At 36.8% G+C, this 17,716-nt stretch overlaps 2 protein-coding genes across 2 annotated transcripts in view; one reads left to right on the top strand and one right to left on the bottom strand.

The window, feature by feature from the left end:
* The first annotated feature begins 101 nt into the window (after nt 1-101).
* LOC118264082 (serine-threonine kinase receptor-associated protein) lies at nt 102-7,645 on the top strand. Its single transcript, XM_035576434.2, has 8 exons — nt 102-338; nt 1,181-1,315; nt 2,281-2,439; nt 3,780-3,901; nt 4,560-4,641; nt 5,434-5,601; nt 6,495-6,709; nt 7,366-7,645. The coding sequence occupies exons 1-7, from the start codon at nt 224-226 to the stop codon at nt 6,686-6,688; spliced, it is 975 nt and encodes a 324-aa protein (XP_035432327.1). The 5' UTR covers nt 102-223; the 3' UTR covers nt 6,689-6,709; nt 7,366-7,645.
* Nucleotides 7,646-8,169: 524 nt separating this feature from the next.
* The window catches only part of LOC118281868 (heme peroxidase 2), a 45,569-nt gene continuing 36,022 nt past the window's right edge, over nt 8,170-17,716 (bottom strand). The window contains exons 8-24 of the mRNA XM_050705041.1: nt 17,465-17,602; nt 17,091-17,320; nt 16,804-16,929; nt 16,541-16,693; nt 16,135-16,310; nt 15,734-15,872; nt 15,345-15,613; nt 14,885-15,058; nt 14,423-14,599; nt 13,943-14,146; nt 13,344-13,586; nt 12,809-12,993; nt 12,100-12,368; nt 11,656-11,805; nt 11,115-11,261; nt 10,527-10,683; nt 8,170-10,178 (exon numbers count right to left, since the gene is read on the bottom strand). Coding sequence (XP_050560998.1) covers nt 9,987-10,178; nt 10,527-10,683; nt 11,115-11,261; nt 11,656-11,805; nt 12,100-12,368; nt 12,809-12,993; nt 13,344-13,586; nt 13,943-14,146; nt 14,423-14,599; nt 14,885-15,058; nt 15,345-15,613; nt 15,734-15,872; nt 16,135-16,310; nt 16,541-16,693; nt 16,804-16,929; nt 17,091-17,320; nt 17,465-17,602 — 3,129 coding nt within the window. The 3' untranslated portion in view covers nt 8,170-9,986. The remainder of the gene's footprint in view (nt 10,179-10,526; nt 10,684-11,114; nt 11,262-11,655; nt 11,806-12,099; nt 12,369-12,808; nt 12,994-13,343; nt 13,587-13,942; nt 14,147-14,422; nt 14,600-14,884; nt 15,059-15,344; nt 15,614-15,733; nt 15,873-16,134; nt 16,311-16,540; nt 16,694-16,803; nt 16,930-17,090; nt 17,321-17,464; nt 17,603-17,716) is intronic.

The following is a 17,716-nucleotide window of genomic DNA, read 5'->3' as shown; positions in this document are numbered from 1 at the left end:
TAGAAATGTAGGGTAGATGCGCACTTCAATTTAAGTAATACCTACCTGCAAAAACAAATTGGTAAGATAATGCTCTACATTTATAGCAATACCGCCTACCACTTTGCCGTCAGTCGATTGTCAACATTCAGTACGATCAGACTCATTAGGTTAATTTTTAGTTAACAACAAAGATAATTAGTTTTATTTTCAAAAAGTACAACAAACAAAATTAATAAACAAAATGACAACTTTCAAGCAAGTTCCTCTCACATGCGGTGGCCATACTAGACCAGTCGTGCATTTGGATTTTAGTGACGTTACAAAAGATGGGTATTATTTAATTTCGGCCTGCAAAGGTGAGTTTTGACGACTAATTTGTAATCAGTGTACCCTATCGCCTTGGCCCATATTCGGGTAGAAGTCTTGCAAGTGTATTGGTGTGTGTGAATTGTGGTTTTGCGTGACAGATGTTGGTGACGAGATGTGTTCGAAAGGCCTTCACTTTTCTTGTTTGTGTGTTGTCCGCTTGGCCGGCATGCATTCTATGCATGTTGTGACCTTCTCTTTCCGGACATGCAGGAAGTACCTTGACTATCCGCTTGTATGTATGTTTCCTCGGCTGCTCGCCTTGATGATCGCGCTCGTGCTTTTTATTCACGTATAGCCAGCATGACTTACAAGTTCCACGCCTTTGTGTGTATACATGAATTGTAGCAGGCATTAAATTTTGTTCCTATGTTGAATGTTGACATTTCACCCATTGTGGGTCACCTTGTGCTCACTCAAGGTTTGTCAGAGTACTTGACATTAATGTTTACTTTATGGAAGGGCTTGAAAACATGTCACTAGGCGACTTTCAATATGTGGCTGTATAAGGAAAATAGTCAATAACACTTAATGATTTAATTGTGCCTTCCTGTCATTGTTCTTTTATGTGTACACAATCTATCAGTGTTGCTTGTTTATACATAGAACAAGTGAAGTTTATAAAAGTTACAGGTGGTTTGTAAACCATTGGGCCTAACATTGGATGCCTTTGATTAGAGAATTGTTTTATAGAAGGACTAAAAAGGTTTATTCATATTTTGTGTCCTTCTTTACCAGTTATGATTTGTAACTATATTTTGAAATCCAATTAGTTTCTTATGGGGGAGGGTTTGTTAGAAACTTATTGTAATGTTAATGAATTCCTTTTTAGATGGCAAGCCCATGCTACGACAAGGTGAAACAGGTGATTGGATTGGCACATTTGAAGGTCACAAAGGTGCCGTGTGGGGGGTAGCTCTGACACAAAATGCTAATCTTGCTGCAAGTGGCGCAGCTGATTTCTCAGGTATACATATCTATGAATGTATTTGGGTTAATGTCACCCTATTATAAAGCATGAATATTTAAAATGTCTTGTTAGTAATACAAATCACAGTACAGTAGTCATGTGACAAAAATAAATAAGCTTAAGACACACATTCACTCTAATTAGGTGTAAAACTATTAGTCACAGTGAGTGAAATATTTAGGTTAATATTGTGAAACATTCTGCCATAAATATGAAAGCATTCTATGAACATACTATGTACATTATTCTATTAGATAGAATGCTGTCAGCAAAGTTGTATGAATTTCTTTTGTACAAACATGACAATGAGATCTTTCATTCTTAATTCAATTATGTTTAGTATTGTAATGTGACTGGCTGATTGCATCATAACTAATTAATTAAAGACTTGTGTAACCTTGTCAATTTACTATAAGAATAATTTTAAGGAAAACAAGATTACACTTTCTTTGTTCCTTTTTTGATTCTTGTTTGTATTTCCAATCTTGCTTTGGACTGATATCGGTCAACATTACGGTTGTGAAAAAAACATCTCTAAAGTAAAGCTATATTACCAACAGGTGGGCCATGTGCATTCTTGCCATCATCTTGGTATAAAAAGAGAAAATGACTGAAATCACTGGAACTTCAAATCATACTATTATCACCTTGATCTTTTTCATTATCATTGACTTATTGCAAGAAATCATTAGCTGCAAAAAATCACATAATACGTTTTTATCTATTTCAACAACATAGTTATACAATAGGATAATATGGGCAAATCAACAACCAATCAATACCTAATTTAAACTAAAATCCTGTTTATCTCAGAATAGTGGATATGTCACATAATTCTTCTTACAAGAAGCTGATGTTATAGACTTTTAAGATTTTCTAATTGTATAAAAATTATATCCGAAAATGTTTTCTATTTTATTTATATATGTCATCGTTTCTAAATGTTATAATTACTTTTACAGCAAAAATATGGGATGCTCGTTACGGTGAAGTGGTACACACGTTTGAACACGAACACATTGTAAAGAGTGTAAACTTCAATGCTGACGACTCTCAGCTCCTTACTGCAAGCAATGAGAAACTCATACGTGTATTTGACCTCAACAAACCTGAAGCAGGAGGTAAGTTTGTATCACTCATTATGTAAAATCATGCCTACTTAATGCTTAATCAATAAAACTAAGCCTTTGTTTGTTTAAGTAACTAATGAGTAGGAATAATGTACTTTACCTCTACCATGAGTTTAAAGCAATAGTATTTGTCGATAGTAAAATTTTACAACGACGGTCACCTGTGGAACAAAATTTGCCATACAAAAAATTTACGTCGTCGCTAGCGACTATCGGCAAATACTATTGCTTCAAACTCATGGTAGAGGTTCTAGTGTCTAAGCTAACGTCAGGACTTTTTATTCCGTGATGAGTAGGTATAAGTGCACATGTAGGTATAACATTAATTTATGATTGATTGATTGACGTAAAGGTTTTCTATATATTTTATCTAAATAATGTTTAAGGAAGCAATAACTTTAATTAACATAATAATAACTCTTATCTTATATAATTTACATATTTACGTCATGGTAATTTAGAAAATCCGAATGTTTATTATCAAAAGGGTTTAACCTTTTGAATAATTTATTATATTGTGTAGGTACTATTGACAGCTGTCGTGTTTATTATATCATTGACTAGCTTCCCGCTTGTGGCTTTGTCAACATTTATCTCGTATAAGTATCTTTCTTGTAGAAAAATCAAGGACATCAAGTAGCCTACAATACTCTCTAAAGAGTTACCATTCTAATGGTGAATTTTACAAATTAGCCCAGTCGTTTTGGAACCTATTCCATGTAAACAAACAGTCTAATCTATCCTCTTTTGTTTATTTATTATTTCGTTTATCAATGATTTCCATATAATATACTATGCTTAACATGCTCATTAGTTGTTCAATGTTCTGTCATTCACATGTTAAAGTCATTAAGTCAGCAACAATAATTTATTATGCGGTTTCCTTGTTTTATTATGGTTTTATAATAAAAATAATCAATGATACAAAGTACCCATGTGGTTTTGTAAAACGTTTTATCTATTACACTTTTGTGTGGGCAGTCAGCCGTGGTTCTGGGTAATCAATAACAATAAGCCTCTCATGAAGACTGGTGTATTGTTTGTATAATCTAATTTAATATGACGATGGTATAATTCCATAAGTTCACACCCTTTGTTCTTTGAAAGGGTAGGCAGACTTGCATATGCTTATATTAATGTAAGAACTACTTTCCCCCCAGTTATAAGTCTTTGATAACGTAGACATAGAGGCCTATTTATTGACAGGTGAAGCTTAATAATGCCAATCAAGGAATCAAGTTCGAAACACCTTGTTCAGTAGTCGTGGTAACAATAGATAACTTGACAAACAAGACAATCTAATTTAATTATAATTTTATTGTAATTTCCAGCTCTGGAGAAAATAAGCGCGCACACGAGTAGCATCAGACACGCAGTGTTTCTTCATAACTCACGCATAGTCAGCGTGAGCGATGATCTCACAATGAGAGTCTGGGACCGTACTAGTGGACAGGTATACATACTTATTTTATTTAACTCTTTACAAACACAAAACGACATTGTCATTTAACAAAAGGATATAATCTAAACATACACATATAACTCAAATAAAAAGACTGACTGACTGACATAGTGATCTATCAACACACAGCCCAAACCACTGGATGGATCAGGCTAAAATTCTGTATGCATGTAGATGTTAAAACGTAGGCATCCGCTAAGGATTTTGATAATTTCTCCATCCAAAATAAGGTATAAAAGTTTGTATGAAACTTGGTACATTTTAAATTGATCGGAATAGTCTCAACTATATGCATAAAACTACTATGACGTAGGCATTAGGATTAGGAAATCCTATGAAAGGATTTTGTTAATTTCATAAATAATTATACTTCTTAAAACGAGCGAAGCTGTGGGCAAAAGCTAGTAGGAACATATAGTGAGCAGTCTTAAAATAAAAATAGAATTATACTCATTAAAGGTGTTAAAGTGTAGACACAGAAGCCTTGAAAATCGGCTAGACTAGACTAATCGGATTTTTGTAATTCTTATTTGACATTTCGTAAATTAAATCGAACTAATTACAGCTTTTGACACTACTAACTCTTCTTCCTTCTTTGATTTGATATGTTATGATGTTATGTACACGTTTTGTTTTCTTTATCTTTCAGGAGGTCCAAAAAGTAGAGTTCCCAACCATACCTAACAGTTTAGAACTGTCTAGAGATGGAGCTATATTGACTGTGGCTCATGGTAAGTTTATTATTTTATCTTTACGTCCTAACATAGTATAAAAGAGAAGTCCCTTTTCTCATTTACCCGTATACACACGATAAACTCGAAGTACCGGACAGATTTTTGTACGGTTTTCGCCAATAGATAGTGTGATTACTATGGGCTTGGTTTATTTGAGCCGGCCAATTAGAATGCGTTCTCATTTCGATTAATTTAAACGTAAACTCGTACTTAGAGTACTGAAGAAGGTTTGACTGCTGTCATTTAAATTTTAGTAACGATTTTGTTCCGAAAACAATAGCTAAGGACAAGATTAAGTAACCATTAAATGACTCTAAGTACAGCGGTAAGTGTTAATTTACAATGATTTTTAATACACGAACTACGCCACGGGCGGAAATCTAGTTCGATAATATTGTGACATATTACATGGTGCGATTACGTTCGACCTTAGTACGAATTTACATTTTAATTTCAAGAGCAGATCAAGTTCGAGTTACGCGTTAAGACATACCGCACCTGCGTCATAAATATAGCCTTAGGCATTCTTTAAGTACTTACATAACTTTTATTGTATAGTTAAGAGTAAAGACTTTTATTCTACGGAGGAGTAAGTAGAGGCGCTTGTATTGATTGTATTGGTTAATTATGTTAGGAGTCTAATGTAATACGGGAGAATTTCCAAAACACACTGATTTTATTATTTTTCTAGTCCCAAATATTTCTCTTCATGAATTATTTTTATTCAAATGATTGTGATTAGATTGTGTTCAATATAATTTACTTACATTTTATATTGTTTTGTTTCAGGTACAAATGTATCTTTCTATTCTTCCGACACAATGCGCAAAATGCGCGAATTCCCGGTGCCAACGAAATGCTATTCAGCATCGCTTGCGCCAAGCCGTGCGACTTTTGTCTGCGGCGGTGAAGACTTAAAAGTCTATAAATTTGATTATAATACAGGAACAGAACTTGGTAAGTTGTTTATGTTTATATTTTTGTAATTAGGAAAACTAACGGCTAATGAATGAATAGCCAGTTTATACTATATTTGTATCATTATTAACTTCTGCAAGCAGCTTCGCCCGTGTTCTAGTGGAATAAAGTGTCCTATTACACGAGTCAGCTCATATGTCTCACTGTCTGTATACCAAATTTCATCAAAATCCGTTCAGTAGTTACAGCGGGTTTGATGGTGGACAAACATTCAAATAACTTTCACATTAATAACATTAGTGTAATAAGCTTTTATATCGTATTTAAAGTGTAGATTTATTTAAACAAAGAGTTATATAAAACGTACTCTAATCAATCAGGTCATTGCACAATAAGGAAAACAATCTGATCGCACAGTTGGAATAACAATGCAAACCTACTTTGCTTGGCTACGTTTTTATTTTTGCCATGCATGTCACATATTCGAAATCTAAAGTTCAATACGAGCTTTATTTTAGGATTCTACTATTGTAATCGAAACACGCCTTTTAGTTAACAAAATTCGTTCTTATAGCACTGCTACCTGGTAGAGACATGAGTTGGCTATTGGAAGACCTTGGTGACCTTCAGTCTTTATTAGATTTTGTTTAGAATAGAAAAAACTCTAAGTTGTTCATCTCTTTTCATTGGCTATTGTCTCTGCCTACCCCAATGGCGACATACATCATGCCTGTCTCCAATCCAGAACTTATACTTCTATACATAAAAATACTGATCTTAAGTAAATTTATTAATGAAGACTCCTCGCCTAACCCAAGGCTAGAGAAGTCATTGGATGATTTTCCACCCTTAAAAAAAATAATAATGGAAAGACAGACAAACCGCGCTTCCGTATCACAGTATTTAAAATCAATATTGTTCTACGTTTACAGAATCGAACAAAGGTCACTTCGGTCCGGTGCACTGCGTCCGGTGGTCGCCGGACGGGGAGCTGTACGCGACGGGGTCGGAGGACGGCACGGTCCGGCTGTGGCAGGCCGTGCCGGGCCGCGTGTACGGCCTGTGGCGCCGGACCAACGAACACACGCCCGTGCTCAACGGGTTCAAGGAGGTCGCGGCCAACTGATATCACTGTGGCTACCAAAAGGTGTGTGATTTCTTAATATGTTGTTACTGTTTTTTGATTTTCACTGTTCGTCGAAAAGGTAAAGGTTGAGTCAAGCATTGTCTCTGCCTACCCCCATGGGAGACAGGCGTGAGGTTACGTATGTATGTATGTATGTTGAGTCAAGCTACACCAACGTCATGTGTTTTGTTCCCGAAGAGTTAGGCAGAAGTGCACATTACGGCACTTAATGCCGCTATACAATGTATACTCACGTTTCACCATTTGTGTTGTAAGTCCAATGTAATAGGGGGGTGAGCCTAGTCAAGCTACTCTATAAATTAAAGAATTTTAACTCTAGAGCTAAATAATAAAGAAACCAAAAAATATATAAGTAAATAGATCAGCTTGACGCTTGGCGTTTGTTACTGTACTACAATTTTGTTTTGTGTTCTCTTCCAGGCTTCTAATTTTAGGTAGTGTTTTGAAGATGCAAGGGCTATTTTTGAATGTATCACGAATAAGCACAGAGATTTCTAACATCTTTAATACAGCACAGAATCTATGTTTAAAACATAAGCTGGATAGAATAAATGTGTACATGTCTTCCCAGTGAATAATACATGGAAACTGAACGCACTTTGCGATTACTTGACCGATGTTTCAGAGTTAAAAGCCGTATGTTTGATTTGTTCTAGGGTCAAGGTGCAGTGACAGTGCAATCAAAATTGTTCACTTGGTGGCAACACTGTGTTGTGGTGTAATTGTCACCAGGCCATGTGTATAATGAACTTAAAGGGGGACTAGCCTGAAAAAATCAAGACTTTTTAAGTATTCAAGGTAAATTTTAAGAGTTTGTGTTGTTTATTTTTTTTTGCAACACTAATTTTTTATACTCAGACCTAATGTATTTATTGTAAAAAGGAAACTAAATAGACTTGATATGCAACAAAATAAAGTGATTTGTAAATATTTTAAGACTTTGATTTTTTATTTACAAGTGTCATTAAAATCCTGTATACGTCAGGAAAAGTATTATTGGGTTTTTTATTTAACAAACGCAGAGGTGAGAATTGTGGTTCGTCCTTTGTTAAACATTCATGTAGTTGAGTTTAAAATAATGATGTATGATTGAAATGATGAACGATAGATGACTGGAAAGAATGGCCCCCCAACAAACATTTAAGACGTCGAGTAGACGTTTTGGTAACAACTTAATGTTATTTAGTATAGTGTTTGGTCCTCTGTTAAATATTCATGTAGTTTAGTTTAGAATGTATGATTGAAATGGTGAACAAAAGCTGACAGTTATTATAAACAAGAATTGCCTATTTATACATTTTAAAATGTAATTTCTGTTTCTATGAAATGTACCAGGGCAATAGAATAAAACAAAGAGTGGATAGATGAGAAATAAAAGAGTGGGTAAGGTAAGTAAAATGGTCAGGAAGTTTATTATGTAAACTCCTTGATAATTAAATAAAAAAAGGAATAAAACGACATTATAAATAAAAAATATTTTATATTCAATTTTCGTTGTCTAGGTGAGATTTCATATCGTAGAACTTAAAATAATTACAACTAAAGAACGTGTTACACTTATTATTAATTAATTACTCCAATATATTACAAAATAATTTACAAGAACCTATATAATCCTAGGCACAACTAGGCAGTGAATATAGTGAGCTAGACACAAATAAGTATTAAAATTATTGGAGACTAAAACTTTTGGCCTCAGCTTTTCTCCCCGAAAACGGGGAATCTGGTTAAAATAATATTAGTATGGTAACATCGGTACATTGGATGGTATGTCGGTTATTCTATGATACATTTGATATAACAGTAGATGTTTTGTAAACTAATTTTGGATTCTATGAACAGATGTATGAACGTGATGAAGGCTAAAGAAATTTGAAAGTTTCAGTAGGCGTTTTCCGTCTACATTCACGGAAATGCGATTTGTATTTTGATATTTTGAACTCTATTGCAGTGAAAAAAAGTAGCAAGTCGTTATGGAAAGTTCATAATGTTATTACGTTTTCAATACTATTGAATTATTCTATTGTAATATCTAATGCAGTGTAGTTAAAGTAGTTAATAGCGTGTCGCTAAACATCACTGCATCTATTTAAAGCTCATGATGGCCGTAACATTAATTATTCGTGAAACATTTGCATACGAGAGAAATAAAGACCACGATATGATCTAAAATAGATATAACTTACAACCTAATAGGCCAGAGAGAATTCAGGCCATGAGCAGAACTATTAGCATGCATGTCATGCGTTCCTAGTATTCCTAAAGATTTTCCGCATACAAGTTGTTTACAATAACATAAAATAAAATAAAAAAACAGACAAATTCACTCATTCTTTCCTCAAAATAACATTCTAAACAATATCACGAGTTTAGAAAACGAATGAATACCATTAAATAAGTATCGACAACATTCATAAATTTTTAAAATATTTTACGTTGAAATTATTGATACACGACATTACTGAATTTTAGAAAATAGAACTTATTTTTAACCATTTTCTAATCTACAGCGTTTGTACATTTTGTTCCTTAGTGGGACCTTATAGCTTTAGTTCGGCTACAGACGTCCATTTCGGATTTACCGCCGTACTCCGATCATTTAATGGTTACTTAACCCAGTCCTTAGCAATTGTCGAGGAAGAAAAGTCTAAGGAATAGTTTCAGTGATCATTAAATGTCTCTGAGTACGGCAGTTAACTAGTAATGGTCTTAAAGAATACTTAAACTAAATACATAACAAAGTATAAATGAGACAAGACATCAGTCAATTATATGAATACTTGGATACGTATAGTATGGTTGACTATTATTTCAATGTAGTGGTAAACTTGTGGTAACTCTGTTCTAAATTGACCTTGAAATTACGCAAGAGATTGTCTAATATTTGCTTTTTTGTCCTTATGTTTTAGGATTGAACGAGCGCGTTTTGCGCTACATACATTTTTGGGTTGGTCAATCTCATTTTCTTAAATTATTAGCTTCACCAAAACCCTTGCTCTGTTAAATGTAAGATGTTCTATCAATTAGGAAGACAATCATTTATTTTCCCTTGTTCACATCTAAGAGCATTCCTTGATAAATTGCATAATCGATAATTGAATAGAATTAAAAATTTAATGTATGGGATTGACATTTGCATACGTCAAATTTGACGTTAGCTTATGTCAAATCCCCATAGACATGTCTATAGGGCTGCCTCATTAGGAGTATTTAATTTTTTTACAATTATTGACAAAACACTAATTACATTATACAGAGTAGGGTGTTACATAGGCGATCACTTGGCGACGAATGGTGACAGGTCAGGGAAGTTGAAGTTGAGATGAGGTCGTCGGGCGGGGCGCGGCGCATGCGCGGTGGAGCTGGCGCCGCACTGCGCCGTGCACACGTCGTCGCGTTGTACTGCCTCGCGGGGCCACTCGCGGTGTAGCTGTGCGCAGTCTGTTATGCGTAGGGAAGCGCATTGAGCCTGAAAATTAACATATTTGTCGATAAGTTAAATGGATTTCAGTAAGTTATAAAACTTATAGTTATACAAATTGACATACATGGAAGAACGAACTTTTCTCCTATATTAATATTTTAATTACTAGCCAAAAATAAGTGTTGCCATTAACATTTTAGGATCTTACACATATTATGAAGGTGCGTGCACATTTATCTTTTGAAAAATAAAATAAGATGTCATTCATATAATTTTTATAGGTTTTTTTTTTTAAAGTTTGGGGTCAAAGGAGCATATGCATGACTTGATAATAAAGACATGGTTAGTGTCGTAAATGCACTTTTTTTTTTAAAATAAGAAGTTTCAACTCACCCCTTCAACAGTACATATGCACGACGTGCAAGGAGATGGGAAGGCGGACTCTCCGACGGCGACAGATCTGCCCGCGATGAGACAACCCTGTGCCGAGCTCTCGCGCCACGCCGACAGGTCCAGTTGTGGTAATGATGCGCAAGATACACGAGGGTTCCTAGAATGAAAGATACATCGATTATAATCCGAATCTGTTTTTGACAAAGACAGGAGAAATCTAAGAAAAAAATCAAAATATATTTTTAAAAGGAAGTAAAGCAAATAAGAAGACTACTTTTTGGTGGTGAGGAACAAACAGAGTCATACAATATTTATCCTGAAAGGTCTATGAAACCTTTACAAAGCAATTTAGGTTTGGATTAGCCAGAATCCAAAAACTGACTTTCCCAGAGAAAGACTTTTCTAGAGAAAGTGGCCCCTTTCCTTTTTTATGTTTTTTGCTATGTATGTACCATCAAAATCAGATCCGTTAAGTAATAAGTAATTTCCATCTCGTCTATTGCTCCGCAGATCAGTCCGAAGCCAATCATACGGCCTTCAAATAAATGCACCCAATGGGTAAGGATATTTCTAACAGTGTATACTTACAAGAAGTTGCTAGGCAGATCGAAGGCAGCCCTCTGTATATCTCCAGGATGGTCGAAGTTATCGCACATCAGTTTGGACATTGTGGTCTTCCTGATTTCTGCAAGCTGCTGTTCTGTGAAACGAGCTGCCGGGTTGTCGTTTTCATACCTGAAAAATAATAATTTATAAATGAGATTGTCACCATTCACTTACTGTCAATTAGGATGACAAAAGTCTCCATTTACATATGGGCAGTGCTTTGCCATCCTATGATCTAAGTAAGGGCATTATTCTATTCTGTAGGGCTACTACGATGCGAAGTTTTGTTTAATCTTCGGCCGTGGGTTTTATTGATTTACTAATAGAATTACTTAAAATAACGTTTTATTTTTAATTTCATATCAAAATGTATTATATTTTTTTCACGAAATTTCGCAATAAATAGAATTGTAGAATGCAATCTGCGAAGTTTTTTCGTTCGTTCGTTGAATTAGAGTAGGCCCCCTGATTTGTTGATACTCTTATTCTGTTTATCGATAATTTTATCAAAATCTTCACTTACCAAAATCTGTCGCACTTCCTAAGCTGCCTGAACTGGATGGCAATGATACAGGCGAAGGTAGGTCCCACCAGACCACCCTGTAGCGGTCTCTCGCTCATACCACCAGGGAACAGATCGATGTCGTCTACAGTCGCGTAGATGCGCTTGAACCTGAAAATTAAAAGATAATAGGTAAATATTGATGTATTTTGGGTAAAAAATTGGGTCGAAGAAGGGACCAAGGGAAGACAGAAGGAAACAAGGGAAGGTACTTGGTTCCAAAAAAGAAGATCCTTTGATAAGACTTGATGAAGATGTCTAACGGGATAATGTCCGATTTTAGTTCTGGTTTCGAACTCTTATAAGTCTGCCTTCTAATCTTAAATATCACATTTTATCTGAAGGTTTAGATTTTGGATTGTGTCAGGGATTGTAGTCTTGGTAAATATTTTTGTTGTCACTCACCTAGCGATAACCTCATCAGGAATTTCTCTAGCCAAATCTTCGAAGGTAGTCGCTCTCTTCAAGTTGCAAAGCGCTCTGTAGTTATTGTAGCTTGGAATACCGTGGTCTCTTGATCTTTGGATGTTGAGGGCGATAAGATCGACACCAGAGAAGGGAATACGACGGTCCTCAAACAGATGGTTGGTGACTTCTCCAGTGATGAACTGGTCGAGGGTTTCCATGGGAGTAGAAGCAAGACCACGCATCAGCTCGTCTACCATTGGTGGGTGCTGAAATAAAAACAAATGTTCATTAGTTTGACCTCTATTTTTCCACTACAATTCCAGCCGCGAAAAATTGCTAGTCTTTGAACAAAAGTTTTGAAAAGAAAAAACGCTGTAAGAAATTAAGACAGTGTAGATTTTATAGCTCGATTGGAGTGATACCTCGTACCACAGCCTCGCAGAAAACCGGCGAAAATCAATGTTGGCGTTGTGTGAGTGAGGTAACACGAACCAATCCCCTTTTCCCCCAAGAGACCAGCAACACACTAGTAACTCCTACAGTCCATAGCTTACCATCTGTTCCTTTGTCACCATATACCATCATCATCATCATCATCATCAGCCTATAGCAGTCCACTGCTGGACAAAGGCCTCCCCAATTGTTCGCCACTTTGCTCTATCACTAGCCACCATATCCCATAAAAAAAGCTAAACAGTCTACTTACAGACATGAACATATCGGGCCTGAAGAATCCATCTCGGAGTAGGATCGGTGGCTCGACAGGTTGGAAGCTGGGCGACAGTCGAGGAAGGTGCGGACGTAACAGGGAGTGACCGAAACGGAACGCAGCTGACGCGAACTCCGTCACTATGGCGGGGTTGCAGGTTGGGGAGTATTCCTTGTAGTAGCCTGGAAGAAGAAAATAGGTTTTATTTTTACGTTGCAAGCAAATAGTAGTTTCAGATAAGTGACATTTTAACATGGTCTCCTAGCAGGCGAGGATACTTTCTATTCAGGACTTTATATCACCTTACCTCAAAGCTATAAGGTTTTCTGATTCAGATTTTCTGATAGCTTTGAGGTAAGGTGATGTGCAGAGATTTGCTTTTCTGACCTCTAAAGGCATTAAAATGACTTAAATCCTAAAATCCTATCGAATAACTTTATGGTAGCGTTTTAATTCAATTAAGATAATTTTCAATTATCTATTAAGTAAATAAACATTGAAATCAAATATAAAAAAACTGAGATTAATTTACCTGAAGGCAACAGCTTAAGTCCGTACAAGTTAACAGCGTTCCATGAGAGTAATCTGGGCAGGAATTCGTTGTAGATGACATGTGTGAAGGTGGCGGCGACGATACGACGCGTGTGTTCGAACAGTTGGTCGGCGTCCCAGTGCGGGTTGACGCCGCGCAGACCTTCTACAATGCGGTTGTGTTCGCGGAGGAAGATCGTGTGGATTGCTGTTAAACCTGGCTGTTCTGATGCTCGGCCGTCACCTGGTAAAGGAATATTATGTGTTATGTGTATTGGTACATTATCGTATACATGTATCAATTGCTGCATGCTTTCACGAATATTTGATGGGATGATTGCCTCATTAAGCAGACACTATAAGACATTAGGGACGGATGAAGAGTAGGATTAATTTCAATTGAGCTCTGTTCAATCGATTTTTGCTAGGTTCAATGAAATGCTTTTCTGTTCGGTTAAGGAACCTCTGTCGGGCCTTAGTCCGGTTTGGTAGTTCAAATCAGCCGGACTCCATTGCCTTGATTCTGAACTAATATAACTTCTACATCTCCAGTCGTAAAGTAAATAGAAAAGATGAAAAAGTAAGCGGAATTACACTTACCAGCAATAAAGCAGAATCCACTAGGAGCTTTACACTCAGGATGGTTATCACTTCTAGGCAGCAGTTCTCTTCCATTAGCAGGGTTGGTGGTAGCGTTCAGTCTTCCGTTGAAACCGCGCAGTTTGCGGACGATGCAAGGGTTCTCACCGTAGATTACTGAGGCGTCGATGAAGGCTGTGTTCTGGTTCACTTGTTCACGAGGACCTGAGGAGAAAACAGGTTGTTTTTAAAAGGATTCTGATTGTATTTTTGGAACCCAAAATGTGTTAGAAGTACATTCTCTTTACAGTGGTCATAGAAGTATTATAATTATTAAATGACTAATAAATATTCCTATTTTAGTAATGGCCGAACGAAGCCGAATACACAATTCTATTTGTCTCTCTGAAAATTGAGCTGATTCGTTGTGCACAACAGTCACATTTATGACCACTTGCTAGAATAGTTTAGAGTTTTGACGAATGATGGGAGTCTACTCACCAAGCTGCTGTTGACCAGGCAAACTTCTCATGAAGGGGAAGCAGAGCCTCTCTCCTGACGTAACATTCACTTCAGGGTAGTAGTGATCGCCACGTGGTACGGGGAACGGATTGCACTCTGGGTGCACCGTGCGAGGGGAGTCACAGGAGCGACAGTCGGGGATAGACTCGTGGAAACCTGGGAAAAAGTGGAAGATTGATAAAAAAATCTGTGTCATAATGAAAAAGACGTGACTTCAAAACCTTGTTAGTTTAAATTTGCAACCTACTCTAATCTGTAAATTTTTATATTGTATTATATTTTAGACTTTACATCAAAGCAATAAAGTTGAAAATTGAATAAAGCAATAATACCGAAAGGAGTAAGTAGATCTGCTACTTACTATACAGAAGATAGGTTTTTTTGGAACATCTGTTTACATCTGTTTTTCTAAATAATTTCATCAATTTGGTGAATCCTTACCTTTGTGGATGGGCGTCATAGTAAGTTCGTGATCGAGGAACTGAGCGAACTGCATAGTCATGAGGGTGTATCGTGTATGTAGATTGGAGATATCAGGATGGATCACTGTAGATACCACACGAGGGGACGGTAGAGGCGTGCCTGTTACTGAGTTGATGCGCGGACGACTTACACCTGTGAAAGAAGAATAAAACATTATTAAAATGACAAAAGAGTGACATATAGTTTTTGTACTTTGTAGATGGCGCCAAGGGAGTTTTAGGCTCTGTCTAAATCAAAGTACTGACCAAAAGTTAAAAAGGTTCAATAGCTTAGTTTATCCACTTTATCCAATAATGATTCACTTTTGAACTGAGATTACTAGTAACCTTATAAATCTTTATTAGATCATTATGGTATAATACATTAAAAGACTGAATAAAAAGATACAAGAATAAGTTTCTTAAGTAAATCTACTCACCATCTTCATAAACAGGTGGCAACAACCTGGCGAAAGTCGTCAATCCTTTACCCAAGTTAGGGTTCCTCAAATTGTTACAATACCCTGTGTATGTTCTGAAAGGGTTGTCTGGTTCGCATGAGCCCTTGTCGTCACACTGAGGTTCGATGATGGGTCCTGACTGGTCATTGCCAAGGAAACCGCTGATGTCCACTGATTGTAAAGAGTCTACAAAGTCTGTGGTGCCAAAACCGAGAGAGTCGTCGAAGATCTGACGCTTGCGACGGTGGCTGGAAAGAATAGAAGAATGATATTATCATAATAACTCTTCTAGAAGAGTTCTATCAAGGTCATTGAAATAATGACCACGCTTAATCAATCTAGAAGTACAAATGAATCTGAATACTTACTTGGTGCCAATAGTGTTGATGAGTTCATTAGTAGCAAACTCAAGGAACAATGAAGTGTTGGCCAGTTTCAGAGCATATTTGTTAGCTTTGGAGAACGAAGCCGCTGTACCAACTGGAGATTTGGGATCAGCTCCTCCACCTGGAATGGAGATAGACATATTATTAAATGACTATCTTCATTTGCTTGAGTTTTAAGAAAAGGTATTTGTCTGAGTACTTCATCATCAACATCATTATCAGCCTGTGACAGGGTGGACTGCCACTCACTCACACACTCACTAACAGAGGAGTTGCATTGCATAGCATTGGTGCTCAGCATTGGGCTTCCTTTAAAGAGGACTTTCTTAAGTCCTGAACTTATTACATTAGGTATTGAGTACTTAAGGTATTTGTTAACTTACGTGCTTCCCACAGCATATATTCGAGTTTCTTCCTATCAGCCATCTCCTGTTTAGCCTTCTCCAGAGCAGTAGCGAGCATGTCCTGTGACAATCTCTCCGCGGCCTTGGCACCGCTCTCATCTCTCCACGCAGACAGTTCTAGACGGTTGTGTTGCGAGCAGTGTTGGCGTGCATTACTGAAAGAATGAGTACCAATTTTAATTACGGTCTTATTAATTTACTGCAGAAGAATTAGGTCGTCGTTTACAGAGGTTCATTTAGTTATTTTTGCTAAATGAGTCTTATAATTGTTGGTTTTACTTGCATATCAGTTTGTCAGTTTGGAGAGTTTTGCTCATTTATAGATAGCCTCAGTTTCGAGTCAATAGAATCTAATTTAATTCTGAAAGGCTCTAAGAATACTTACAGATAAGGATCCTCTCTCACGAAAGCTTTTGGTTGAATGGTCGATAGATAATCCTGAGAAGCGCAGAGGGTTCCAGCAAGAGACACTTTCCTGATAGCACCAAGTTGCTCGGGTGATAGTGATGAGGGCGGTAAGTCGTTTTCATACCAGAATCTGCAATTAGAAAGAGTTTCGGTTAGACAAAGAACTTGCACTTTTTACTGCTTCGAAATAACTAATTGTTATTTTAGACCTCTATGAAATAAGAAATGATTTTGAATTACCTGTCACTCTTCTTCAAGTTTGCGAATTGCAGAGCTAAGACACAAGCAATAGTAGACCCGACAACAGCACCGGATGCTGGTTTCTCCATAGCACCTCCAATCATTAACTCCACATCTTCGGGGTTCCTGGAATTAGAAAAATATTGGTGGTAAATCGGATGAACGGATCTGACCAAAAATATCTAGCGGAAAATAAATAGCTACTATTAGAAAACTAATGATTCGACGTCGATCCTAGTGAAACAACTAGTTTGCAATACAAATACCTAAAGAGTATATAAACTCACTTGTACATATCAGCCATCATTTCTTGCTGTGTTCTATCGAAGCCCATTTTGCTGAAGTCTCCGAAGGACTTGATGGTGGCCATAGGTTCGCACATGCGTAGAGCTCTGAGGTATGAAGACACTCCATGGTCTCGTGCCCTGTTGAGGTCCCATTGAGCTGATGCTGGGAAGTGAGACACGTGCTGAGCGCTAGTTCGCACTAGGTGTTCCAAGGTGGTCGTGGTGTTGATCTGAAAATATGACAGTAATCATGAGATTTTTTTGGGGATAGATAATTTTATAGTCTTTTTGCATATTTTTTCTTTTAGGTGATCTTGTAGATGCTGCTATCTAAGTTTATTTATTCAGTTACTTTTAAGTATTTAGAATCTTACCAGTTTCTGATTCATCATAGCCTGGAAGATGGGCGCGACGGCGACCAGTTCAGAGTAGACACCAGCGCGGTTTGCACTTGAGTATCCGCGCCAGAAGCCAAGAGATGTCAACTTCAGCTCTGCTTTTGCCATGCCAACCTAAAATAGAGAATACATAATGAAGATTTCTAAACACTATTTCCATCACTTAATAACATTCTGACGAATATTTTAGGAACAGGAGGAAAAGGAGTTAATGCTTGTTGTTTTCTC

The sequence above is a fragment of the Spodoptera frugiperda genome, chromosome 26, assembly GCF_023101765.2.
Source record: "Spodoptera frugiperda isolate SF20-4 chromosome 26, AGI-APGP_CSIRO_Sfru_2.0, whole genome shotgun sequence".
Lineage (NCBI taxonomy): Eukaryota > Metazoa > Arthropoda > Insecta > Lepidoptera > Noctuidae > Spodoptera > Spodoptera frugiperda.
The sequence above is the reverse complement of the archived record's forward strand: the minus strand, read 5'-3'. Positions and strand labels throughout refer to the sequence as shown.